The sequence below is a fragment of the Equus przewalskii genome, chromosome 14 (genome assembly GCF_037783145.1).
Source record: "Equus przewalskii isolate Varuska chromosome 14, EquPr2, whole genome shotgun sequence".
NCBI classification, from domain to species: Eukaryota; Metazoa; Chordata; class Mammalia; order Perissodactyla; family Equidae; genus Equus; species Equus przewalskii.
Genome location: NC_091844.1, coordinates 68,253,085 through 68,280,742, shown reverse-complemented (window position 1 = coordinate 68,280,742; position 27,658 = coordinate 68,253,085). Strand labels below are relative to the sequence as shown.

At 39.8% G+C, this 27,658-nt stretch overlaps 3 protein-coding genes across 7 annotated transcripts in view; 2 read left to right on the top strand and 1 right to left on the bottom strand.

The window, feature by feature from the left end:
• Positions 1 to 2,864, top strand: part of ZNF512 (zinc finger protein 512) — a 30,444-nt gene extending 27,580 nt beyond the window's left edge. For both annotated transcript variants that reach the window (XM_008512979.2, XM_008512980.2), the window contains exon 14: positions 872 to 2,864. In XM_008512979.2, coding sequence (XP_008511201.1) covers positions 872 to 1,180 — 309 coding nt within the window. In that variant the 3' untranslated portion in view covers positions 1,181 to 2,864. The remainder of the gene's footprint in view (positions 1 to 871) is intronic.
• A 2,725-nt stretch (positions 2,865 to 5,589) lies between these two features.
• Positions 5,590 to 9,004, bottom strand: CCDC121 (coiled-coil domain containing 121). 3 transcript variants are annotated; one of them, XM_008512975.2, is made up of 2 exons: positions 8,347 to 9,004; positions 5,590 to 7,888 (listed from the first exon to the last, which is right to left on the bottom strand). In XM_008512975.2, the coding sequence occupies exons 1-2, from the start codon at positions 8,826 to 8,828 to the stop codon at positions 6,934 to 6,936; spliced, it is 1,437 nt and encodes a 478-aa protein (XP_008511197.1). In that variant the 5' UTR covers positions 8,829 to 9,004; the 3' UTR covers positions 5,590 to 6,933. The 3 variants fall into 3 exon arrangements, with proteins under 3 accessions (XP_008511197.1, XP_070429086.1, XP_008511198.1); XM_070572985.1 differs by having other exon boundaries at positions 8,709 to 8,968; XM_008512976.2 differs by having other exon boundaries at positions 8,343 to 8,967.
• Positions 8,479 to 26,023, top strand: GPN1 (GPN-loop GTPase 1). Of its 2 annotated transcripts, none has more exons than XM_008512978.2 (14): positions 8,479 to 8,766; positions 9,865 to 9,958; positions 11,569 to 11,608; positions 12,416 to 12,482; positions 13,197 to 13,234; positions 14,926 to 15,004; positions 15,213 to 15,307; positions 16,245 to 16,290; positions 16,956 to 17,102; positions 17,824 to 17,906; positions 19,466 to 19,505; positions 20,124 to 20,214; positions 23,959 to 24,066; positions 25,315 to 26,023. In XM_008512978.2, exons 3-14 carry the CDS (start codon positions 11,601 to 11,603, stop codon positions 25,398 to 25,400), a joined length of 888 nt encoding a protein of 295 aa, XP_008511200.1. In that variant the 5' UTR covers positions 8,479 to 8,766; positions 9,865 to 9,958; positions 11,569 to 11,600; the 3' UTR covers positions 25,401 to 26,023. The 2 variants fall into 2 exon arrangements, with proteins under 2 accessions (XP_008511200.1, XP_008511199.2); XM_008512977.2 differs by lacking the exon at positions 8,479 to 8,766 and adding an exon at positions 8,930 to 9,123.
• The last annotated feature ends 1,635 nt before the right edge of the window (positions 26,024 to 27,658 follow it).

Below are 27,658 nucleotides of genomic sequence, written 5' to 3'. Positions count from 1 at the left end.
TGAGGCGGTGTCCCACATGCCACAACTAGAAGGACCCACGACTAAAAATACACAACTGTGTACCAGGGGGCTTTGGGGAGAAAAAGGAAAAGTAAAATCTTTAAAAAAAAAAAAAAAATTTCATAAATTGGATTATGTGCCCCCCAACCCTTAATTTTTTTAAACTGAGGTTCAGAGAGGTTAATTAATTTTCCCATCGTCAGAGAGCTAGAAACAGAGCTGGGACTTGTGCAAAGGCAGTCTGGCTGCAAAATTCATGCTCTTAACCACTACGCTGTCATGAAATAAAAATCTATGGCCCAGTGCTTTTACATCTCATGAGGAGATTTTTACAAAGGAGATAAATGGGTGGGATAATGCTAAGTAAACAGACTTAGTAGATCACTTAGTGAAGTACTCAAAATCATGTCTTACACAATAAATGCTTATCATGACTTGCTCTGTATTCAATTTCTCCAGTTTAAAATACAGAGTTCTGGGGCCGGCCCGGTGGCGCAGCGGTTAAGTTCACACATTCCGCTTCTTGGTGGCCCGGGGTTCGCCAGTTTGGATCCCGAGTGCGGACATGGCACCGATTGACAAAGCCATGCTGTGGTAGGCGTCCCATGTGTAAAGTAGAGGAAGATGGGCATGGATGTTAGCTCAGGGTCAGTCTTCCTCAGCAAAAAGAGGATTGGCAGTAGTTAGCTCAGGGCTAATCTTCCTCCAAAAAAATAAATAAAATAAAATACAGAGTTCTAGGCTATGGTTCCATATCTCTTTCCTCCTTACTTTGTTTTGCCCTAACCATGCCTCTTTTCAGTTCTCACCACACCCCTTTATGCTCTCCATCGTGTTTTGATTGGATGATGTTTGTCTTTTGCCTCTGTAGGACTGGTTTGTTGTAAACCCAACAACAACTAAAAGCTTTGAAAAGCTGATGAAGATAAAGCAGCGGCAGCAAGAAGAAGAAAAGCGAAGACAGCAGCACAGGAGCAGAAGGTCTCTAAGAAGGCGGCAGCAGCCTGGCATTGAGCTTCCTGAGGCAGAGCTGAGTCTTAGAGTAGGGAAGGATCAGAGGAGGAATGACGAGGAACTGCTAGTGTCAGCCTCCTGTAAGGAGCCAGAGCAGGAGCCAGTGCCAGCACAGCTCCAGAAAGTAAAGCCCCCAAAGACGAATCACAAACGAGGAAGGAAGTAGGCAGGCAGCGTAAAAGCGCTCCTAGGAGAGTGGATGTGATGCTATTGTCACGGGGACCTGTGCTGGGAGGACTGAGTCATGGGTGCTGAGTGAAGAGAAATTTACTCTTGCAGCTGTTTGTTGTGTGAGGCTGTGACTTTCTCAGCTCCTTCCTCCTGTGTAAATTTCACTGTTTTCCCTCCTAATTCACTTTCACTCCCCGGCCTTCCCTTTTGGTAGGTTTTCCTGCTGTTCCTTATTGGAGTCCTCTTGTTTTTCTCTTATCTTGTCCAAAGAACTCCCTCTAAGGCCAACTATAGGCCCCTCTTGCCCTGTACAAGACTAAGAAATCTGTTTGGTTGTCCTTTCCTTCCTGGGGTGTAGAATGTTCTTGGAAACTCCATTGATTTAGTAGTCACTCCATCATGTAGCTTATAAAACAATTCCAAACTAATTTTTTAAAGCCATGCTGATTTATCATTTTGTATTTGTGATATAACAAGCCTAGAAGGTAGTACTCTTGTCACTCATGTAATAAGATTATTCTGTCTCCTTGGGAAACTAACTTTGTGGAGGCTGTTTGTTCTCTCAATATGGTTTTAGGATTGAAAGTAAGAAAATGGACTTAGAATGAAAAAACTAGAACATCCCTACACTGGTTTTACTGGGAAATGCTTTGTTTGTTTGAAGTAGCAGTGACTAACAAGACCCACAGGCATGAAAAGCAGCCTGAGGAGTAATGTGTCCCAAACATTAAAATGACTGGGAAAGAAGCAAGTAGAAGAAGCAATAAATACTGCCTCAACTTTCTTGAGGCCTCCTCTGTTGCTGTGATCCAGTGCCCTCTTGAAGCTTGTTTTGCTCCCTCAATTTCAAGGACTGAGAAATATCACATTGCCTCTCATGTTTTGAAACAAAATCCTCTTCCTGGTAATGCCCCTAAGATTGGTAGCCAAGGTGCACATTCTTCCCCTGGACTTGACCTCACTAGTTACTCTGCACTCCACTAAGTCCTCATCCTTCCCTTTAGCCAACCTCTGAATTTTCTTAGAATATTGTCCTTCATCATCTTTTATATATGGAGTTCTGTCCTCTTTATATCCTGAGACTTCAACACCAGATGTAGATATTTATCTGGAGTTGGAAAGAAAATTTCTTTTTCTGTACCTCATGCCTACTTGATAATGTCTAATGGGCTATTTCTCATTGAGGCTAGCTTTCTCTGGAGCATTGGTTAGAGCAGCTCTGTTGTTGTGTTTCTAGATTCTCTTTCTCTTTTCCATAAATAATGGTCTTACATATTCTTGCCAATTTTTTTGGCATATGCCACATAAAAAGCAAGGGACCCTTAACCCTGATATGGACAAGTACTACCTTTTCAAATTCTGAAAGACTATTACCACTCTTTAACTCTGTTCTCTGTGCTCCTCTGTATAGCTTTAAATTGTGGGCTTTTGTGAAGACCACTTTCAGATAAGGGAGCATTGAAACCTGATTTGGATACTGCCAGAATAGGTAGTTTTGAAACAAGTGAAGGATGTGGTATATACACTCTACATTCTCATTGGCAGTTGCACCCTTAAAGCCCTTTCAGTAGATGAGGATTGTCAGGCAGGAGAAATGAAGAAGCTATGTTAATTTCTGGTGAGTAAGATTTGGGGAATGTTTGGCAATGACAAAAGAAATAAATGACTCTTGGTTAGAATGATGTTGCCAGTTGTTCATTGACTCTGACCTGTTACTTGACTCTTTGCTGACACGGCATATGGGGGTAAGAAGATGGCTAGAGATGGGACTGAATTTGAAATAAGTACCAAGTGCATTTGTCTCAGTAGTTCTTTAGCTTCTAAGATCTGCTGGTTAAAATGAATAATTTGAGACTAAAGTGAATTAGTATCGGAAACTTGCCCAATCTCATCCAGGGCCCTTGTAGGCACTCCTTCTGTTGTTCCTTCCTGAGGCCAGGGATCAGCAGGACTCGGTATAGACTATCCTAATCATACTATGAGTTTTAAAGGTTTTTTTCATTAGAACAATGAAAATACCAAGAGACAAAAACAAGAATGATTACTGCATTATTTTTATAGTAGAGAGATACTGGAAACAACGTGTAGCAGAAACTCCTACCTCTTTCCACCAAAATGTGCTCTCACCTTGCAAAGCTAGAAGATCATAGGGACAAATGGCTAGACTGCATTTCCTGGCCCTCCCCCGCCCTTCTCCTGTAGTGAAGGAGTAGCCAACTAATTTCTCTCCAGTGGAATGTGACTGGAAGTGATGTATGTCACTTCCAGATACTTCCATGCCTGCTTTCCACTTCCTCAGGCTAGATGCAGATGATGAGGCGGTTCTAGCGGATGGTAGAGCACAGTGGAAGATAGCTGAGTCCCTGAATCACCCTATGAAGGACCACTTGCCTACCAGGAACATCTGAGACTATTATATGAGCAAGAAATAAATGGTGTTTGAGACATTATACATTCTTGGGTCTCTTTGTTAGTCTACTCTAACACATAACCTAATTGCTCATCATCAGGAGAATGGATTAAACTGTGAAATAGTTATACAGTGGAACTATACAGCTATAAAATTAACTAGAGTTGCTTGTATCATCATGCATACATCGCAAAACCAGTGTCTGGGAAAAGCAAATTACAGAATACATCAAGTGTACCTTTTATATAAGGCTTAAAAACATGCAAAAACAATGCTCTATTGTTTTTGAGTATATATAAATATATTTTAATATATTTAAGAATAGCATGAAAACATGCCCAGGAATGATAAACACCAAATTTAGGATAGTGCTTCTGGGATCCAGATGGACTATAAGGGAATTTGTAAGTTCTTATTTGTTAAGGTGGATAGTGAGTTTGTTATAGTTTCTGTTTTTTTGTATGTCTGAAGTATTTTAAAAAGCAGTTTACACAAACAAAAAAGAAAAACATATTTTGCTCACCCCCTTCTAAAAGGGAACATGAGAAATTTTCTTTGACACTTTTTTTTTATTGAGGAAGATTGGCCCTGAGGTAACAACAGCTGTTGCCAATCTTCCCCCGCTTTTTTTTTTCTTCCCAAATCCCCAGGACATAGCAGTATATCCTAGTTGTAGGTCATTCTAGTTCTTTTTTGTGGCATGCCACCGCAGCATGGCTTAATGAGTGGTGTGTAGGTCTGTGCCCAGGATCCGAACCAGCAAACCCCAGGCTGCCAAAGTGGAGCCCACAAGTTTAACCACTCAGCCATGGGGCCAGCCCTGGGAAATTTTATTTCAGCTTCATCTTAATTTGATTTTCCCTTCACCATGTAGTCTGCTCTCCCCCATGTCTTCTGTTCACGTCTTTCTGTTCCTACTGTCCCAGTCTGAACCATCACCACCTCTTGCCTAGACAACAGCTTCCTAATTGGTTTCCTTCTGCTTTTTACTGGCTTGGATAGACGGACAGCTGTAGTGAATTTTTAAAATTGTATATCAGACCTCATTCACTTGCTGAAAGCCTGATGGTTTCCTAGCTCACTTAGAATAAACGTCACTCCCTTTACCTTCTCCTACAGGGCCCTCTGTGCTCCTACTGCTGACCTGTTTAGCCTTGTCTTCCTCTGCTCCACCCGTGTTCTCTAACCGTTCCCCAACTACACTTTAGCAACACTGACCTTGCTGTTCCTTGAACCTACCAAGTTCATTCCTGTCTTAGAGCCTTTGCATTCACTGTTCCCTCTGCCTGGAATAGTTTCTGACTCAGTTTTTCACTGTAGGCTTCATTTTATCGTTTAAGTCTTAACCTAAGTTTCACCTCAGGTCTTTTCCATCTAAATGCACTTTATGTAACATCACCCTGTTTAATTTTCTTCATAGTAAAGCAGACAAAAAGTAGATTGAGATCTCAGTTGGCCAACCTACTGCTCACTTCTGGTATGGATTTCAGAGTACCTTTAGCAGATTCTCCTTTTAAAATCTTGGAGCCCCCAGGGCCTCACTCTGAAAGGGACAGCCACAAGCAGTACACCAGATCCATTATCTAAGATAACAGGAATTAAAAATAAACTGAGACAGATGGAAGTTACCCACTCCTGAATTAATTGGGACAGCAATGGCAGGAAGGGACTTAATAGAGTAATAAGATTCTCGATCCTTCTTTCCAACTCTGGTAGCCTTAGGTATATACTTCCCTATGGTTTTTTGCATCCGCAGAGAATAGGGCTTCAAATTTGTCTTGGATACTATGTTTTTCAAGTTCAATCTTTCTGTATTTTCAGCTCATGAAGTTAAGTATTCAGGTTAAGGTGTCTGCATCCTGTCTGAAGTTCTACTTTCTGCGTTAAAACAGCCGTTTTATTATTTGCACTCTAGTATGAATAAGACATGCAGAAGCGGTAATGAGAAAAGTGATAAGTAGAAAATACATTGGAACAATAATAAAATCAATGGATAAGTTATAATTTAAAGTTTTTATTTTTAATAAAAAGTGCTTAATAACAAAGTATACATTTAACAGAAAAATTGTTAAAGCTAGAAGTTAAAGGTACATTGAGGGAGAATCATTTTTTAATCTAATTTTAAAGGAATTCACTTTACATACAGATAAAACTGGAAATTCAGGAAAATTATTTTGAAGTTTTTTGTCAAAGACTATTTCAGGAAGACAAAGTTGATTATATTTTCCCATAGAGGAGCAATGTTAAAATATGGGGTTATATTCCTATACTAGGATAAATCACTAGTCTAACCATCAATAGGTCATAAGTGCAAAAAATATAACTACCCTAAAAGTCTATACTAATTTAAAATACTATTCCCAGTTCTATTAAATAGGCACAAATATATGGCACATGTTAATTACAAAAGGCATTTCATGTACTATTAAGTGCACATATAGTAAGAAAATTAATAAAACTAAAGTACTATATTTAACATTATGTAATCTTACTTGTCATCTTAGAATTTAGGATGTTGCTAGGGAAATAGAAGGTACAGAACTCTTTAAAAAGTTGTCCAAATATTTTTAAACTTCCTTTTGATACATTTTCTGAAACAGAGGCACTCAGTCACCCCATTAATACTGGAAATATTTCTTTACAGAAAACATTTTCAAAAGTAAGAGTTGACCTAATATACATCCCTTTATCTTCTTTTCCCTTCTCAATTTACTCAGAGCTGGAATTGTAGGGGCTGCATCAGACAAAAGGCCATTCTGCCTAGTGCTTATTGAACTTGCTGTTATTAGAGTACTTTTTCACTCCTGAGAAAACTACAGAAGGAGCTACCTTGTCGCTGGCATGAACTTATAAAGAGCTTAAAAACACTTTGCCTTTGTGTGCTGAGTTGGCCTAAAGGAATGAGGATAAACTGATATTGGTTGTTTACAGAGCAGAAAGCACTGCATAGTCAATCTGAAATGCTATCTCTCAATGGTGCTTTTTCTATAAAGAGATCTAACTTAGCTAGATGAAATAAATCACCCAATTGTTCTTTCACTTCCTCAAGGTGGTTTTCTTGAGCTAGTTTAACGTATGGATATTTGGCAAATGGTATTAGGTTATCTGGAGGTTTGAAGAACATCCTGTTTATTAACAAGAGCTAATTAAAGAAAAACCTAGTTAAGTGTAGCCAGTCGCACAAATCTAGCACTGCTGGAAAACACCTAATCCTTCACACTAACACATCATGATGGATATTTTACCATAGGAACCTGAGATCCAAAAGTCTTCCTAACCAGGTTTATGTGGCACCTAAGAATACCTGCTTCAGTCCTTAATCAGTGTTATTTTAGGAATTACTTTGGATTAATCCTTGATTTGGTGCCTAGGGGAGGGGTCAGTGTGGTCTTTGGAGCTCCCTGTCCTTTTGGGCACCAACTGTGCCTTCCTTGCAGTCGTTGCCTCCCCCTAATTAAGCACTCCACATACCACTGCTCCTGCTGCAGCTGCTGCTTCTGATTTTTTAATTGGCTTTGAGTAGCCTGCAGCTCCTGGTATTGCTGGTTTAGCTGCAGGAGCTCCTTCTGTAACTGCTGGTTCTCTCTGTGGATGTCATGGCAGAACTCAAAACCATACCGCTTGGCTGCCAACTCCAAGTGCTGGGTCTTCCTTTTAAGCTCCTTTCTTTCTCTTTTTCCCAACTGCCTCATTTCTGGCTCACTCAGTTGTTGCTCCAGTAATGCTTTTTCCTGGAGGAGCTGGACCTGGATTTCCTGTTTCCTTGCTGCTGTCTCAGCTTGGGCTTTCTTTTTCTCCTCCAGTAATGTCTGCATTTCTCTCTCCTGTTTCTCCTTTACTATCGAAATATTACTCATTGCCTGCAACTGCTGCTTCAAATTGGATTGGATCTTTGCCTTCTGCAAGAGCTCTCTTTTAAGCAGTGAAGTTTGCTTGGCATATTTGGAGGCTGATTCCTGTCTCCTTCGTTCAATCTCCCCACGTTTTTGTAAATAGTTGTTCCACAGCTTGTCAGGTTGCTTTCCATACTCCTCAGTTTTCTTGGTCAGGTATTCCAGAAAGAATTTGTTTTCAGCCTGGACAAGTAACTTTTCAGTGCATAGCTGCCTGGTTTTCTCCTTCAGCGGTTCCTGTTGGATTTGAGCTTGCTTTATTTGCTTGTTCAACTTCATCATTTCCACCACTGCCTTTTCTTTAAACTTCATCTCTGCCTTTGTTAGTTTCTCTGGCTTGACAAAGTTATTAATTAAATTATGATACGGTGGGAGAGAACTACCAGAATCCTCAGCAAACCTGAAGGAAGAACAAGCAGTTCTTAACGAAAATTTAGGAAATAAAAGAAATGCCCAAGTGTACTTTAATTCATACAAGAAAATATTTTTGAGCACCTATTATGTTCCTGACGGTGTGCAAGGCAAGGGGGCTACAACTAGGGGCAAAAATGACCAGAGTGCAGTTTACAATTTACAACATGCATTCACTACAATCCTGTTAAGAATTATTTCAATTTTAAAGAGAAAACAGGTTCAGAAAATTTAAGTGACTTGGCCACGATTTACACCACTAGCAAGTGGCAAAGCCCGGGTGTGAAACCCAGCTGTTCTGACTTTTACTGAACACTACAGCAGCTACGAAGGGCCACAGGAACAGACTTGAGTGCTCGGGAGTAGGAATAAATTTCTGGGCTCTTTCACCACCTTTCCGGTTGCCGAGGGCACTACCGTGGAGGCAAGCCTCTCTTCAGTACCTACTTGAGCGGGGAATCCGAGCGTTCATCTCCAAGGTCATAGTGTGGTTCACCGAGGGTGACCGCCAAGGAGCTAGCGCTAGTGTCAGGGGCCGGCGACACGCGGAAACGGCGTCCCCGTGCGGAAAGTTCTCGCAGTTTCTCCTTTCTGTGCTCAACGGGTCTCGGGGTTGCCCAGCAACCTCCGGGGTCGCACGTCGCCCCAGGCCTGGCCCGCCCGGCTCTGAGCTGCTTAATCTCCGCTGCTGCCGAATAAGCGCTAGCAGCCGATTCTCTGACGGCTCGGTTCCTCGCTCCTTGGGGGCCGAAAGTGAAACACACGCTGCTCGTTTTCGTACTGCGGGAGCCCTGCCCTCGGGATCCCACCTGGTCTGGCTCTCCTGGGCACCGGAACTTGGCTCTTCCCAGGCCATACCCTACTACGGTGAGCGCCCCTTTTTCTGCCCCCCTCCACCATTCCTCCAAGCGTCTCCACTTCCCCGACATTATCACTAGTTGGCCCCAAAGCCGGGTCAGGACAGAAGGTACTCCGGCGCCAAGCCCGCCCCTTCGTCCTTCACTATCGGGTAGATTCGGTTGGCTGGGTTCTATCCTTCGCAGCCCAGAGAATTGTGGTCGTCTCTCTAGCCACGCATGTCTCTATGGTAAAGTGGGCGGAGCCAGGGGAAAGATGGCGGCGCCCGCAGCTGCAGCTGAGCCTCAGGCTTCCGGGGGTCCTCGGCCCCCAGTGTGTCTGTTGGTGTTGGGAATGGCGGGATCTGGGAAAACCACCTTTGTACAGGTGACATACACGGCACGGGCGTACTGGGGGCGCGCAAGAGGTGATCTGTGGCGGGCGGAAGGCCAGGGAGAAAGGGAGGTCTCTCCGGGGAGTTGGAGGGTACCAGCGCGTGGCTTTCAGGAACTTGCCAGTAACTCCAGTTCCTTCCTCGGCGAAGCCTTCTCGGACGCTAGCCTGGGTGTATTAAGTCTCTCTTCTGTGCACCCTCAGTGCATACTTGGTACAACTTACCGCGTTGTACTGGAATTGTCTTACCGATAAAATTGCCAACTCCTGAAAGGGAGAGGCTTGCAAGTAACTCTGGCAGTTAATACAGTGCTAGCACACAGGTGTAGATTGGCTAAAGAATTATTTTTTGCGCGCCTACCATGTTTCAGGGACTGGGGATACAGCGAAAACGAGATTGACAAGGTTCCCGCTTAAATAGAACTAACGTTTTAGTGGAGGAGATAGAAGAAAACCCCACGCAAAATAATGTGATCAATATATAATTATATATATAATATGTAATATAATTATAAAATAATAAGAGTAGGGGAGGCTCTGTTAGATGGGTGATAAAGGTAACATTTCAACTAAGACTTGAATGTTGGAGGTGGACATCGGGGGCGAATATTTCAGGTGGAGGGAAATTAAGTGCAAAAGTCTTCAGGTATGGTCGATAAAGGAATGGAAGTTCTCTTTTGTCCCCTTATCATGCCCCCATTATGTCGCACCATCACTCTCCTCATATCTCTGCAGAGGCTCACGGGACACCTGCATAGCCAAGGCTCTCCACCTTATGTGATCAACCTGGACCCAGCTGTGCATGAAGTTCCCTTTCCTGCCAACATTGGTAAGTAAACTGTACAGAACTGTGTGCAGTGCCTCACAGAATGGAGAGCCTCCAGACTGCCAGTCTTCAATGCTTTCATTTTTTCTGAACTACCTTTACTTCCCTTGGATTTGCTAGAATCCATAAATAGCCTTCTCCCTTATTCACATCTTCTCTTTGTTTACTCCCTCTTCTTTCCTAAATTTCTTTATTTCCTTACCATTCACCTTTCTCTCTTCCTTCTTTCTGACACTATGTTGTCAGGCTAATGTTATTTGGGAAAATGAAGTGATAGAAGGTCCTTTCACTTCTAGGCCATAAACCCTTCAGCAGGCTCTGATACATAAACCTTTTTTATTTAGTTTCTTTTCTGAAAGTTTAATTAGAGTGTAAGGGTTCTTGTTTGGTACTTCACGTATTCATCTGTAGGAACCTTGCTTCCACTCCTAAAGTTACGTGGGAGAATGTGTGTGATTATGCACATGTGGGGTTCCTAGTTATCATCAGACTTTAAAAGGAATCTGTGACTATAAAAAAGAATTAGAATGGATGTGATCCAGTGTCATGATTCTTAATAGAATCTGGGCTTCCTGATTTCCAGGCTATCTCTGTATGCTAATCATCTCCCTCCTTATCTCTTCTTAATCCTGTTAAGCTGCTTGTACCCTAAACATAATAATAAAGGAAGACCTTGTATTAAGAAGCAGAGATCATTTTGGTAAGAGTTTGGGAAAAAATTGCCCATCTTCTCACTTAAAGGATGGAATTCTAATACTTGATGGAGTAGGTCTACAAATTAGTAGATAGGTTTAGTTAGATGTTACTGGACGTATTAATTGTTTTCTAAAAATCATGTCTCGGGGGGCCAGCCGTGTGACCAAGTGGTTGGATTCTCATGCTCTGCTGTGGCAGCTGAGGATTCCCTGGTTTGGATCCTTGGTGCGGACCTACACACTGCTCATCAGGCCATGCTGTGGTGGCATCCCACATAGAAGAACTAGAATGACCTGTAACTAGAATGTACAACTATGTACTGGGGCTTTGGGGAGTAAAAAAAAAAGAAAATCATGTCTGCATTACCTTTGTTACCAGTAAGCAATTAGTAAGAAATAAGTCTTTTTTCTTGACTTAGCTCCCTTTTTCTATGTGTATGGTCACTGATAATGCATTTAAGTTCTATAAAGCTTTTCTCCTTGTCTCAGATCATCTCTACCATAACTTGAGATCTCCTAACCTAACATTTTTCATGGGTTACATGGCAGTTATCCTTTTAAGAAAGGAAACCAGTGTGAAGCTGGAGAAATTAGTGGAAGAGAATGCTGACAAGAGAAGCCTAAAAGACTAGTTTCAGTTTTTTGCTGATAGGGAAAGTACTTACAGGGCATCTTTTGCCCTTCTGTTCTTCTCCTCACAGTCTTGTTTCTTTTGCTATCACAGTTCAATGATCTTAGCTTAAAAATTTAGAAAACAAATTTAAAAGTGACTTAGATGCCAAGAGAGAAACTTATTTTTTTTCCTCAGAGGAAGCAGACATGGCTTGAGCGGCCTGTTGGCTTAGGCTATTACAGATGGAAGATCTCACACTGTATTCTCTTTATATATTAAATTCCAGTTAATTTTTTTCCCTCCAGATATTCGTGACACTGTGAAGTATAAAGAAGTCATGAAACAGTATCCTTTTCCTCACCTACTGCAGTGTTCACTCGTCTTTGGCCAGTTACTGTCTGTATTTTATGGCTTTGAAAGAATGTTTTTGTGTTTCCTTGTGAAATATACAAGCAAAAGCATTTGATTGCTTTAAGATAATTTTGGTAAGAGGATGGAAGGTGAATGTGGGGAGAGATATTGTAGATGATTAGAAATACTATTTCAGCTTGTGATTTCAGTTTTCTTACCATCTTCCCTGGGCTGTTGTAATTAGCACAGAGAAAGAGAGGCAAGCTGATGATGTGTCTGGATCCCACAGGGTAGTATTCCCTTGGAGGATACATCTGTTGGTCACCACATCTTCAGACTAGGAAACTCAGAAGTGAGTAGGTTTAGTATGATCAACTCTTACTACATTGCTGTGTGAAATGTGTACTTTCCCTGTAAGTAAGTCTAGGTAGGAACATTAATTATAATCAGCATGTTGCTTGATTAGTGAGGATCAGAGCAAGGAGTGTTATATAGATGATCTTAATGGCTAATGCCAGCAGGCTGTCACTGCCTGATGGATCTGTCTATTACATTTTGGTCACTTTAGTTTCTTCATTTTGACTGACCATCCCTAAAATGAGGAAGACCTTGATAATAAATGTTTTCCTATGAGGTTAAGGTTGTGTGGTACATACCTTAAGGTAGTCAAGGATTAGCTTGCCAATATCCATTCATGGAATGCTAATGTTATAATTCTGTTTATGTGAGTGATAGCTTATTTATGAATTTTATCATCTAAATTGATCTATAAGCAATTTAAATCCTCAGCTAAGTGTCTAGATATGGACTTGGGCCCAATGGTGGCATAGTGACCTCACTCAATCTCTTCGCTACAAGATTTGATCAGGTATGTCTGTCTTTACTTACATAAGCATGGCTAAAACCTGAGACTCTTAAATGCTTTAGCTTCATCACATTGGGAAAGAAGAGCAATAAACCAGGATGTAAATATAGAAAATAAGTAGGCATTTTGGGAGACAGAGAAGTAGGCTGTGAGAGGACGATCAACGTTGTGAGACACTTCACATTTAATATTTGTGACAGCCAATAAAACAGAAATCCAGGAAATCTGGGTTCTTTTCTTGATCTGTTATTGGCTTTCAGTGTTACCCTGTGGATAGAATGGTGGGTGAGGGAGTGGGATGGGCTAACAGGCATGGGATGGAAAGATAATGGGGCTTTTAACTTTTGACAAACAGTTGTCATCAGTTGGGTTTTCTTTGTCCCTTCTTCTGTGAGTGTTTTGTAATCATTAATTTTTTACCCTGATGTTATTCTATGAGACAGGCTATTAACATTTTACTGAAGCACTAAGAGAAATGACTTGCCAGTGACAGATCAAGTCCTCAGCTTCTCAGGTCCTTGCACTGTGCCCTAGGGTGTTGTAGTGCTGCTGATGTGGCTGTGTTTCTTTGGTTCAGTGAGTTTATTAGTGTCCTAAGAATGAGAATATAGAGATTCAATAATTAATGGTGCCTTGGAGGCAGGCCACCTTGGAGAGGGTTGTGTGATTTTTGTGTTGAAATTGGATCCTACTGGAATCGGCATCTTTTTCTTTTAGGTGATGAAATTTATTGAGAAGGCCCAGAACATTTCTAAGTAAGTGATTTCAGTTAATGCTAATATTTATTGCTCTTTAGTTGACACTAGGTTTTTTGAAGGATTTTGGGATACCATCAAGCTCTGAAAGGATGTAGCTTGAGATGAAACCATTAGAAATGAAAAAAAAATGGGCAAGAAAATCATTAAGATGCTATATGGTGTAGAGCTAAATTTAATAGTATCCCACCCCCAGTCACTGTGGTATATGCCCATGGCTTCTTAGGAAATATTTTGAGACTTAGTCCAAATTCGGTTGTCTACCTGCCTTCTCTTGGGAAACCATCCTTGTTGGCATTAAAGTCTCTGAAACACCTTTCTAACCCTTGTTTAAATGAATATAATTTACATGATTCAGAGAGAATAATTATTTTTTAATTTAAAAAGTATCAAAATATAAAATAAAATATGTTCTTATTATCCACAATTAACTGTTGTTAAATCTTTAACAGGTTTGCTTTTTTCCAAAAAAGAAAGATAATTAATTTTTGTAAAAAAGGATATATGCTCATTGTAAAGAATTCAAACCACATATAACATTTAAAAGATGAAATTATCCTTCACTAGATTCCCACTAGAAATAACTATCATTATTATTACTATCAGTGACTGTCATTCCACGTTTCTATGCATAGATAGAAGGATGGATGGATGGGGTGTTTCACAAAATTGGGATCATACTAGAGGTAGTTTTTTAAAATAATAGCTTTATTGAGATATAAATTCACATACCATAAAGTGCAGTCCTTTAAAGTATACTATTTAGTGGTTTTTAGTATATTTACGAAATTGTGCATTGATCACCAATATCTAATTTCAGAACATTTTCCTCATTCCCAAAAGAAACCCCGTATGCATTGGTGATTATTCCCTCTTCCCCCTTTCTCTCGGCTCTTGGCTGCACCATTTTATATTCCCACTAGCGAAGTGTGAGGGTTCCAGTTTCTCCACATCCTCTCCAGTGCTTGTTATTGTCCTTGTTTTTCATTGTAGCTATCTTAGTGAGTATAAAGTGGTATCGCACGGTGATTTTGATTTATTTTTCCTCAATGATTAATGATGTTGAGCATCTTTTCATGTACTTATTGGCCATTGCTATACGTTTGGAGAAATGCCTATTCAAATTCTTTGCTCATTTTTAAAAGCAGCTTTATTGAGATATAATTCATATACAGTTCACCCATTTAAAGTGTTCAATTCAGTGACTTTTAGTATAGTCACAGACTTATGCAACCATCACCATGATCAATTTTAGAACATTTTCATCACCTCAAGAAGAAACCCTGTATTCTTTAGTTATCACTTGTCTATCCCTCCATTTCTCTCTCCCCTCCACCTTCCTCAACCCCCACCCCAAAGCAACTGGATAGTTTCCCCAGAGATGTACGTTCTGGTTTTGCTTATCCCTCATTTTTAACGCAATGTATTTCTATAACTATCACAATTTTCCCTCTGATCATTTGCAGCAATTTATGGACTGCTGCTCATGCCTATTAGCATGAATTTTGGACATTAAACATAGTCTAGGTGAATGTGGTATGCATTTTAAGAGCAATGGGAGGAAGTTAGACTTAGCAGTATGAAGAGGTTATTCTAATCTTGGATAACCAGATGTTTAATGTTTTGTGTGATGGAATATCTTTTAGCATTGCACAAGTATAATACTTATTTAATTGTTTTTCTTGACACAGATATGTCTTGATTGACACACCTGGACAGATTGAGGTATTCACCTGGTCAGCTTCTGGGACAATCATCACTGAGGCCCTGGTAAGTTTTCTAGGACTTGTTACTAAGAATAACTAGAGAGCTAGACTGGGTACGGATCTTTTTATTGCCTGACACCTTATATGGAAGGGAGTTACAGAGCTCTTCATACCCTGCCTAAAGTGGTTCTCCCTTGCTAAGGAAGGTAGGAAAAGTTTGGGGACAGGTCATGAGCCGTCTTACTAAAGCTTTGATTATTTTGTGGCTTTAGGCATCCTCATTTCCAACGATTGTCATTTATGTCATGGACACATCACGAAGTACCAACCCAGTGACCTTCATGTCCAATATGCTCTATGCTTGCAGGTAATTGATTATCGGTGGGCATGGTATTACATCAAGGTATGAGGCCTCCTCTTCTTTTCTTTTGAGTCCTGAGTGCTTACCCCTAGACTTCTGCTCATTCAGATTTGCCACTCAGTTTAGCGGCAGTGAGTTGGGGAAGAGGCTCATGTGTTGTTGGCATTCTCTGTCAGCAACTTCTCATCTTCCTCCCTTGCTTGTTATAGAAATAGGTGGTGTATGAATATTAACCTTCTGGTAGTTGCTCCTGGTTTAATGAAATCCAAGTCTAAAAAGAACAGAACCCTCTGGTCTAAGTGTTCCTTTTCTGTGTTATGATAGGTAGAGTGAGATTATAACATGAGGAGAGATTATGAATAAAAAGATTTGTTCATAATTCTAAAATGCATGGGTTTGCCCCAAGCGTAGTGCAAATAAGAGAGGAAGGACATGCGTCACTGGGCTATGTTAGTGCATTAAACCTAGGAGCAAGGCAGACCATTATTAAAGCTTAGAGAATTTGATCTGGGGGATACACAAAAGCCATCACCGACATTTGTCTCCTCTAATATGATTAGGGATGTCTCTTCTTATTAGATGCAAAAAATCCTAATCCAGATAAAAATCTGATGACCTTCACATTATTTTATTTTCATGTTAATTCTTTAAAAGACAATTATTTGGTGAAAACAAGCAAACAGATACACAGAGAAAAAGGATCAGTATCAAAATATTACTCCAAGAAAGAAGGAGAGAGAGAGAGTGTGTGTGTGTTGCTTGCTTGATGGTGACGGTGGTTTCCCTCTTGAGAGAGGAAAATAGGTGCGTGCCGCATCAGAAGGGAGACCTATATTTAGAATCAACCCATTCCCCTTCTCTTTCCTCAGTTCTCACACTGACACTGGGCAAACAAGAGCTTAAGTGCTTTTGCTAATAATATGTCTTGATGTTTGATTTTCAGCATCTTGTACAAAACCAAGCTGCCTTTCATTGTGGTTATGAATAAAGTAAGTGGATCCTCCTGTTATGATTCAACATTTCTTTTCATTAGAACCTTGTGTTATCAGAAGGTTTGGGTAGGTGAGGATTATTTCAGATGCTAGAGAGCAGATTCAAGCTTAACTGAACCAAAGCCATGAGCACTTCTAGGAAAAAGTTTCAATCAAGTTGAAAGAATATTTATCACTGTCTCCCACCCAGAGTTATTTTAGGCTAGGTAGAGTAGCCCCTCAACCATGGCGTATAGGTTACCCCACAGAATCCAGGCTGTGTAAATCAGGGAGGGACTGCTAGTCTGTTGGAAGTGGCAATTAAAACATACAAAAACAAAACTTCCCGGTCGTTCGTTGATGGCGAAGATGCAAGAGACTACTTGACTTTAGAGCCTGGAATGTGGTGGCGTCCACTGCAGCCATGGTCACTTGGTAGTGAATAGTGAAGGGTCTGCATCAACCAAGAGAACACGTATCTTAATTTAATTATTTACGCTATTCAGCAGTCTTGGCTCTTTGTGGCTTGTTGCAGTGGAGAAGGAAATGGGGGAAGCAGAGAAGAAAATATATGAATGATTGCTTTTTGCTGTCACCAGTTAATTAAAAAAAAATTTTTTTTGCCATTATTTGGTGTCTAACCTCATGTCTGGTTGCTGATAGTTGACTTCTCTCTGGTACAGACTGACATCATTGATCACAGCTTTGCAGTGGAATGGATGCAGGATTTTGAGGCTTTCCAAGATGCCTTGAATCAAGAGACTACATATGTCAGTAACCTGACTCGTTCCATGAGCCTGGTGTTAGATGAGTTTTACAGCTCGCTCAGGGTAAACTTTCTCTTGCTCATACTGACAGTCTCTCCAAATAACCTTTTAACCCATAGGGCTGGCTTTGCAAATGTCTTAGAAAGAAAGTTCCTTACATTCTGAAAAGTAACTTTTAAAGCGTTGCTTATTTATAACTGGAGGTCTAAAAGATAAATAAGATAGACCCTACCCTCAGAGAGTTTATGGTCTAGTTGGGAGAGAAGGCTACACACAGAATTGAGACGTGATATATTGTGGTAAATACCTTGAGAAAGATTGTAAGTTGGGCCTGATGGTGGGGAGGGGCAGATCACTTTTTATGTGGGGGATTTTGGAGCATATGACATTAGAGGTATGCTTTGAAGGAAGGGTAAGATTTATGTAAGCAAAAGTAGGTATGGGCGGCAGGGAGTATGTTACTTGCCCAAGCAAAGGCATTGAGATAGTAATTTTTGTAGAGAATAGTCAGTGGTTTGATTTGATAGGGAATAGATAAAAAGTCCTGCTACTTATTCAGTCCTAATTATCTTGCTTTTTCAGTTCTCTATTTTTCATAGACTTATTTCCATGACTTTTGACTAGGCATGCTGTTTTGTTTTGTGTTAGCTTGTCTGTTTGTCAGAGGCTTTTTAAAGTATCTACGCCTCTTTTATGAAGATTTTATAACATTTGGACAAAATAACGTACACCATTTAAAAATATACTGTTGTTTCCTCAGTGGCATTAATGATACTTTTGGCAGGTGGTGGGTGTGTCTGCTGTTCTGGGTACAGGCTTAGATGAATTCTTTGTGCAAGTCACCAGTGCTGCAGAAGAGTATGAAAGGTGAGGATAAAGGAAAATCTTATTGCTGACATTCTTACTAATACACAGTTCTGATCTGACAGCAGTTTTGCCAGGCAAAGCATTTCGGTTTTCAGTTGTATGTATTATTTGTCCTGCATATGTCTACTGGATCTGACCACTCTTAGGGGTAACAATTTTCCAGTACCTTTTTTTCTAAAAAATAAGAGTATAAAATCTTCACTGTATTGAATGATTAAGAGCAGGAATCATCACTTTTTTTGTACAAAGCCAGATAGTAAATAAATATTTTGGGTTTTGTGCGCCATATGGTCTCTGTTGCAACTACTCAACTCTGTCTTTGTCATGCAAAAGCACCTAGAGATGATTTGTAAACAAATGGGTATGGCTGTATTCCATAAAAATTTGTTTACAAAAACAGGCAGTGGGCTGGATTTGGCCTGTTTGCCCCACTGACTGATTCCCAATTAAGAACATGGACTTTGGAGAACCAGCCCTAATGGCCTAGTGCTTAAAGTTCAGTGCTTACCACTTTGCTGGCCCTGGTTCACTTCCTGGTTGTGGAACCACGTCACCCATCTGTCAGTTGCCATGCTGTGGCAGCAGCTCACATAGAAGAACCAGAATGACTTACAACTAGGATATACAATCATGCACCGGGGCTTTGGGGAGGAAGGAAAAAAAAAAAAGAGGAAGATTGGCAATAGAGGTTAGCTCAAGGTGACTCTTTCCCTGCAAAAAAAAAAAAAAGAACATAGAGTTTGGAGTGAGACAGGCATGGGTTAGATTTCTGTTTCTTCCGCTTAATAAATGAGTGACCTTAGCAAGTTTTCATCATTTGTAGATCAGGAATAATAGCATTTATTGCTAAGGTCATTGGTAGGATCATTTGAGAAAATATATCTAAAGTACCAGCACAATTGCTGACACATAGTAAACACGTATCATAATAAATGATGGTTAGAACTGTTGTCATGGTTAATACTGGAATTCCCTTTACCTAAAGGAAAGTGGAGTCAGAGCACCTATACACTTTCCTTAGGCCCGTGGCCTGATAATTGGCTGCTTACTAGCATGTTCCTTTGGCTTCATACTTAACAAGATCCTAACAACCTCACTGTGGTTTTCAGACACGTATTCTGATTTTGATTCATTAGACAAGGGTTTTTTTTGTGTGTGGTCAAAGCCTCAGGATAGACTCTTTTCTGTATCCTTTCATTGATGCCCAGATAAACCACATAATTATATAGTGGACTTCCTGAGCCCAACAGGCCTAGGTTCTTTTACTCATCTCACATGTTTTTCCAAATGAATGATGAGCTCATCAGTCATGGTCTCCAGAATTAATCTTTCCAGCTCAGCAGTCAGTCTGTTGTCTCTTTGCTGGTTTCAGGGTGGGGCAGGCACCTTGGCTTTAATTCCACAGGGGTAGAACCTCAGTGACTCCGACTTGTTACATCTGATGTTCAGTGAGGTAAGATCTACTGTTATTGTCAGAATCGTAGGAAAATAGAAGTGATGTGGAGGTGAGCAGGACAAATTATTAAGCAGAGGAATTTAGAAAGTGTTTCTGTTTCCAGGGAGTATCGTCCTGAATATGAACGTCTGAAGAAATCACTGGTAAGAGAGGGGGCTATTTGTGTATTTTAGGGCCACTTAAAAAACCACCTCAAACCATGTACTGATCCTCCTGCCATAAATGCTTTTGTTTTGGCTGTCATATCTTTTAGATGTGTGTTAATTTAAATTTGTAAATTTGTGTGTGTGCTGTCTCGATGCAGAAAGGCCCCTTAATTATTTTTCTTCTTTTTATTTGATTTTTCCTGTCATATATGCTAAGCCCTTGTGCCCCACCCCCACCCCCTACTCCAATGTCCACTTTAAGGTTAGTTGTAGAATTTTGTTTAAGAACTTGTGGTTCACAACTCTTATCCCAAATTTTCAGGTTTCCTGCCCCCATTGGCTTCATTGGGCCTTCCCATCATGTCTATTTGAGGGTTCTTTTGATTTGCTTTTGTGTCCAGTTTCTGAAACTTAATTCAGTTTGCAGAGCCCTCTGGTCTGAATTCCTGCTAATCTGGGTCCACACTGTTCAGTGTTTCTGTTCCCATATCAGCCATCCATTAGCTGCCTCAGAGTTTAAATAGCCTGTAGTATTTGTATAATGGGTCATCTCCAGTTAGAAGTCTGACATCTAACTGGGACTCCTTTTTTAATCTGACATTTTTCTCTCTACAGGCCAGTGCACAGAGCCAGCAGCAGAAGGAACAGCTGGAACGCCTTCAGAAAGATATGGGCTCTGTAGCCTTGGACGCAGGGACAGCCACAGGTATGGAGGGTCTATCGGTGTTAGGAACTAAAAGGAGGGTACACTTATTTAAGAGAGAGAAAGAGAAAAGGATAAAGTAAATGTGGTATTTTCTATCGATTGATCAATCGATCAATTGATCTGTCTATATCTAAATCTGTCTGTCTATCTATCTATCTATTTATCTATCTGTCTGTGTAAATCCTGGGTCTGCATTGTATTTACTTAAAATGTCTCTTAGTCTTCTTTGGTCTGGAATGGTTCCTTAGTCTTTCCTTGTATCTCATGACATTGACATTTTTGAAGTGTGCAGACAGACACAGTGGTATACCTATATCTAACACCTGTGTTAAAGAGGAATTCATGGGGCTGGCCCTGTGGCCAAGGGGTTAAGTTCTTGCACTCTGCTGTAGGCGGCCCAGTGTTTCGTTGGTTCGAATCCTGGGCGCAGACATGGCACTGCTCATCAAACCACGCTGAGGCAGCGTCCCACATGCCACAACTAGAAGGACCCTCAACGAAGAATATACAGCTATGTGCCGGGGGGCTTTGGGGAGAAAAAGGAAAAAAATAAAAAATCTTTAAAAAGAAAAAAAAGAGGAATTCACCATATATCTCTATCTATCTATCATATCACATTCACTTTATCCATATTTACTTTTCATATATATATATCTATATGATTTGGGAAGGCAAACCCCTGAAAGTTGTATACAGTTGCATCACTTTGGGTTATTCCTTGTCAGGTAGTTTTTCTTTTACTTTGGCAAGGTACTTGATATCTACTTTATTTTTTAAAAAAAATATATATTTTTTACTGTTTATTTTGACTTAATTTCATATTAACAGAAAAGTTGCAATGAATAGTACAAAGAATTGCCATATAACCCTTCAACCAGATTCCCACAATGTTAATATTCTATCACATTTACTATATTCTCTTTCTCATATATGTATGACTTTATATTTTATATAGATATATGTATCATATATAATTTCTTTCTAAATCATTTAGGAGTAAGTTGCAGACACAGTGAGCCTTTACCGTTGAATACTTCAGTCTGTTTCCTAAAAACAAGGGCATTATTTTATATAACCTCATTGCAGTTATCAAAAATCAGGAAATTAACATTGATGCATTAGTTATCTAATGTATAGACATTATTTGGAGTTAGCCATTTGCCCTTTATAACAGGAGAAAATCCTGGATCTGCAGTGCATTTAGTTGTCATGTCTCTTATTCTCCTTTAATCTGGAATGATTCCTTATTCTTTCTTTGTATTCCATGACACTGACATTTTCAAAGTGTACAGGACAGTTATTTTATGGAATGTTCCTTGATGTGGGTTTGTCTGATGTTTCCTCATGATTTGATCAGGTGGCACATTTTTGGCAGAACTTTACAGAAATGAAGTTGTGTTTTTTCCATATGTCATATCAGGAGGCACACAGTGTTGATTTGTCCCATTACTGGTGATGATAACTTTGATCATTTGCTTGAAGTGATATCTGCCAGATATACTAGGGACAGTATCCATTTTTGTGTCATACATGTTGCAGATATTTTCTCCCTGTTTGTCAGCTGTCCTTTGACTTTGTTCGTGGTATTATTTTGCCATGCAAAAGTTTTTATTTTGTTTTGTTTTGATAAAGTCAAATTTATTTATTATTACAACTGGATTTTGAGTCATAATTGGGAATCCTTTACTTACACCTCTGTTAAAGAGGAATTCACTTGTGTTTTATTAGAGAATTTGTAAAATGGTTTCATTTTCTGCATTTAGATCCCTGACCCATTTAGAGTTTATTCCTAGGTATGGTGTGAGGTACATATGATCTCTGTTATCTTTTTCATAAAGAGTTGTACCCGCACTATTTATTAAAAAGTCTGCCTTTGCCCCAATGATCTCAGATGCTACCTGTAACATATACTAAATTTCCATGTGTACTTGGGTATATTTCTGGACTACCAGTTTTATTCTTCTGGACTGTCTGTGTGCTTGCAGCATGCTGTTTTAATTATGTAGAGGCTCTATGGTATGTTTTAATATCTGCTAGGGCTAGTCCCCTTCATACTTTTCTTTTTTACTGTTTCCCTGGGTATTCTTGCATGTCTATTTTTCCACATGAACCTAAGTATCAATTTATCTAGTTTGCTAAAAAAGCTCTTTGGTATTTTTATTGGGATTGTGTTATTTTCATGAATTAATGTAGGGAGAAGTGACATCTCTATGATGCTGAGTTTTCCTATCCAAGAACAAGGAATGTATTTATATTTGTCAAGTCTACTTTTGTGTCTTTTAGGAGTGTTTCCTTGTGTACATTTTGCATATTTTTTGTTACATTTATTTTAAGGATTTTATCTTCTGTTAGTGATGAAAATGGGATTTTCTGAACGATTATATCTTCTAACTGGTTATATTGGTGTATTTAAAGGCTCTTAATTTCTGTATATTAGTCTTTTTATCCTGCCACTTTACTGACTTTTTTAATTGTTCAAGTTAGTTTTGTCATTGATTCTCTAGAGGCTTCTCAGTTGGTGCTCATATTTAAATATATACACCCCACCCATGCATGCTTATTGATGAACTGATCTTTAAAGGAGTGAAGTTCTCTTCATGAAAGATATTGCTATACATCTAGTAGAGAACAGCAGAACCACTTGGAGGAGGAGATACTGGATACTGGCTGGGTTTACCAGTTAAGTGATCTTGCCTGTGCCATCCTTGTTGCACACCTCAGCAAAATAAATTTCTATCTGCCATGGTCCTTTGGAAAAACTCATGAATATGTGAAATGGCAAATGTTAAATTTACTGCTTGCAAAGGATCTGCTCTCCTCAGATAGCCTGTTCAAGATTGGGGGAATTTCAGTAAATTATTTGAGGAATGTCACAAGTATAGTTGCATAATTCTTAGTTAGGCACAGAATGAGGCATTGACTGTCAGCACACCATGTCATCATCCTGTTTCAGGCCCACAGGCCCCTTGAGGTTTGCGTCCCTTGATGTTGCTGCTGTTGGCCACCCTTTTTCTCTAGCTGAGCACTCTCAAACCTCTTAGGCTGCTGAAGAGAGCGGTCATGCTCCCATGTCTTTAGAATACTTGGCATAGGTCGAGGTTCTAGTAGAGACCACCTCCCGCTGAATCTCCTGCCCAGTAATTACTTGATTAGACTTTTTCTTGATAATCGGGACTCAGCCCTTATTTGGTTTCCCTGGGTTGGGAATTTCACCTCTACTAGTACATTCGATTTTCCATTTTTTTCCCCTCTCTCTTTTTCTTGAATAATGCCCTGGCTCCTCTACTCTAGATCATTTCACCGTGTATTCTTTTCAGGCTCTCTCTCAACTTAAATTTCCACCAGGAAGCTTCCTTAGTTCTCCATACTTTTACCCTTGACTGACCAGCCCACTGGATCTGCTCAAATGTCTTTAGCCTTCATAGGAAACACCATAGCCTCTTCCAACCTGTCAGCTAGTAAAAATGAATGACGTTACTATCAAGACAACTACTTGAGAATTATTTTCCTCAAGTTAAAAATGACCTTTTGGATTTTGGGGATCATGATAACACTTTGTGAACGAAACTAGTGTAGAAATATTAAGTGGTATTAACATTACATTTAGAAGAGGTGGGATCCTGCCTTTTATCATGACCACTTTCATCCTGCCAATTGATAATCATAGTTACTTATTGGTTCATAATCACCTTTTTGAGGAGGCATATGTTCCTGACATGCTACTGATAGGTGTTTTCTCTGTAGACAGTTTATCTCCTGTGCTGGACCCTTCTGACTTGATCTTGACTCGGGGAACCTTGGATGAAGAGGATGAGGAAGCAGACAGTGATACTGATGATATTGACCACAGAGGTAAGAGGTGGCTGAGGTGGCTCTTGAAAACAGAATAGCTGCTTATCCTCACATTGTTTGCTTAGGAGCATCTTCTTGTTGAGAGAAGACCTTAAGCACACAACCAGTAACAGGGGAGAGAGGAGATGGTAAAGATATATTGAGAGCTCCTGGCCTTCCTACTGAATGGTTAATATTAAGCTGATTACAGGCCTTTTATTAGTCTCGTGTCTTCTCATCTTTGGGTCCTAACTCAGTTTGAAGAATCCAGGCTTTTTGTTTATTATAATTATTGTTTCAAGAACACGTAAGGAGGCCTCAGCAGAGCTAAATCCGTCAGAAGTGACTGTAACATTGAGGATAGAATGCTCTGGAAACCCAAAAGTCTTCCTTCCACTGAGCATAGTTTTAAGGCCTATGAGCAGAATCTCTTTCTTGAGACAGCCCTAAAAAATGTCCTAGATATGACCAAGAGCAAACTTCTCTTTACTCCAGTGTGCTGGATGCTAACATGTAAATTGCCTCATTTAATCAGATTTATTGTGGTAAATTTACAAATAGTAAAACCCACCCTTTTAAAGTGTATAATTTGATGAGTTTTAACACATATATGTAGTCTTGTAATCACCATCATAATCAAGATACAGAACACTTGCATCATCTCAGAAGTTCCCTGATGCCCAGTTTTAGTCAGTCCCTTCCTGCATACCTAGTTCCTGGCAACCACTGATGTGATTTCTGGTCTTATAATTTTGCCTTTTCCAGAATGTCATAATTGGAATCACATTATTTAACTTGCATTTCTTTTCACTCAGTCTAATGCTTTTGTGATCCATCCATGTTGTTGCATGTGTCATCAGTAGTATGTTCTTTTTTTATTGCTGAGTAATACTCCATTATGTGGATGTACCACAATTTGTTCATCCATTCACTAGCTGATTGGCATTTGAATTGTTTCTAGATTTTGGCTATTGTGAATCAAGCTGCTATTTCATTCATAGGTCTGTGGACACGTTTTCATTTCATTTCTCATGGTTAAAAATATGTAGGAGAGGGACTTCATTTTAGTTATTTTATAAGGGAGGTATTCTCCCCACTTATATTTTGGGCAACATGATACATAGAACATGCTTTTGGGAGATAATTCCTTATTGGGACAATTGAACAGTTTTTTAGAAATACTGTATCTGATGGATTGGTGACAACAACTCTTATCCACCTATCTACTGGGAGAGTTTAAAAAGAATTGACTTTCTTTTTTCCTTGTAGTTACAGAGGAGAGCCATGAAGAGCCAGCATTCCAGAATTTTATGCAAGAATCAATGGCACAGTACTGGAAGAGAAACAACAAATAGTTTCTAGAAGACAAAATTTTGGAACACTGTGTGAAGGAATTATCCTTACCTCTGACTGGGAGCTAATATAAAGGACGAGTTTGTTCAGAATAGCAGAGTTTCTCTTAGTAGGGAAATCTCCTGACTTGGATGAAGCCAAGGATAGGAGACATTTGGACCTGGCAGGTAGATGCCACTTCCCCTTGGCCTTTCCCTTGGATTTATGCAAGGAAGGATATTCTGACTGTTTTTGGATGCTGATATCCCTTCAAGTCTAAAACTTCAAGTTTTATCATTTGAAGTCAAATATTTTTGCTGCTGATGGATAGAAGAGAGAGAGAACTTAGTGTTCACGTCACATCTCTGTTAATAGGCTGGATCTATAGCCTCTACTGCCCCAGCATCTTGCCCTTGAGCCTGCTCCACAAGTTCCCCTCCTTTCAGCAGAAAGGCAGAGGGGAAATATGAGCTTGTCCAGACTGGCAGTGCAGTCTCCTTGGCAACCAATCAATGTTGGTATGAAATGTGCCTCACACTGGGTAGCTCATTATAGAACACCAGCTTTGTCGAAGAAAGTGAGCAAAACATAATTAATAAGAGTCCTGCTTTCAATGATGACTTGGATAAAGAGTTTTTTATTTTAACTTTGTTGTAAGCCTGCTTGTCATAATTTCAAATAAGAAAATTAATCATTGCAAATAGCTTCACTTCTTTTCAACAGAGGTTTAAAGCCACATGTCCAGACCGGTCTCAATAAGGAGGTGATGGTTACTCAAGTTTCCCATGTACACATACCTAGTAACCAGGTACAGAGCCAGGCCCTGTTTGTATTGTACTTTGAACTTAATGCAAAGTATCCTTGGTGATTTACTCAAAGGCCGTAGATTTGGGTCAGGTGCACATTCCATACATAACAGCCATGGTGAGGGTTTGCCTTGCCCCCAGAGTCCTCACAGTATCTTAAAACATAATACATTTCTCTTAAGGAGTTTTATCCCTGCCTAATCTGTATTCTAATTCAGTGGTTCTCAAAGTGTGGTCTCTGGACCAGAAGCATCAGCATCTCTGGGAAATTGTTAGAAATGGTACACTCAGAAACTGAATCAGAAACTGTAGGGGTGGGGGCTGGCAATCTGTTTTAATAATCCCCCCAGGGGACTGGTGCATGCTAATTTTGAGAACCAGTGCACTAACTCAGCCTGTGACATAATCCCAGGCCAGATGAATCTCAGGTATTGTTCCTCACATGACCTGCTTTACCAGAGTATCCTAACCGTGACCATTTGGTGCCTTTTCTCCAATTTAAACATTCTAAAAATAAGTATTTTATTTTACCATGAATTATTAATTTCGATATTCTGTAACTGGCAAGAACCACAAGTCTAAAAGTTTGAACCTTTTCTTGAAGAGGAAACTCTTTGCACAGCAAAACTCTGAACACACCTGGTTTTTCCCCTTAGTGCCTTTGAATACTTTTTCCTTAAAGAATAACTTGTCTAGCTTATGCTATAAGCTCCATAAGGGCAGGGACAAAGTTTTACTCATCTTTGTATCCCTTGTACAGGACCTAGTTCATAATAGGTACTCAATAAATGTTTGCTAACTGAATGGATTAAATACTAGATGGCTACTTACATAAATAAAAAAGGGAAAATGAAGCTAAGCCTGGAACAGGAAGGGTCTGGTTAAGTGTGCTAAGTATGTACCATTAGGAAATTTATAAATGATCTGATAATTTAAATTATAACTTCATTTTGTTGCTGTTGCATTCACCTTTATTCTCAATGCCTGGGACATTTCAGGCACTCAATAATGTACTAGTTAAAGCTGTGCCTTAATTCTTGGTCTCTATTAAAAGGGTACACTAAATTTCACAAGACTTGTATTTTGCACCCAAAAACCACCAAAACTTAAATAGTGTTTAACATGCTGACATCCATTACCAAGGAATAAGGCACACATTTGCTAATTACTCATAATTATTCCAGTGCTACATCATTTTCTTAATAAATACTGTTTGAGACTATCAGATGCCAAGCAGGGCAGATACTGTGGTGCATGAGTAATAAGAGTAAAGTTGTTCAGGACATGATGTAAAGTAGAAAGCTGCGTATTGTTATCATTTTAGAGGCTGCGAATCCAGGAGAAGCACAATGTGCAGATGTAGAATCCTGACAAAGGAATGGACCGGTGTTCTGTGATGGCTAAGCAGATGCAACAAATGAGATAAGCACAAATCTGTCCTTGGACAGGTCCTTTTGCTTCATTCACAAAGGAGA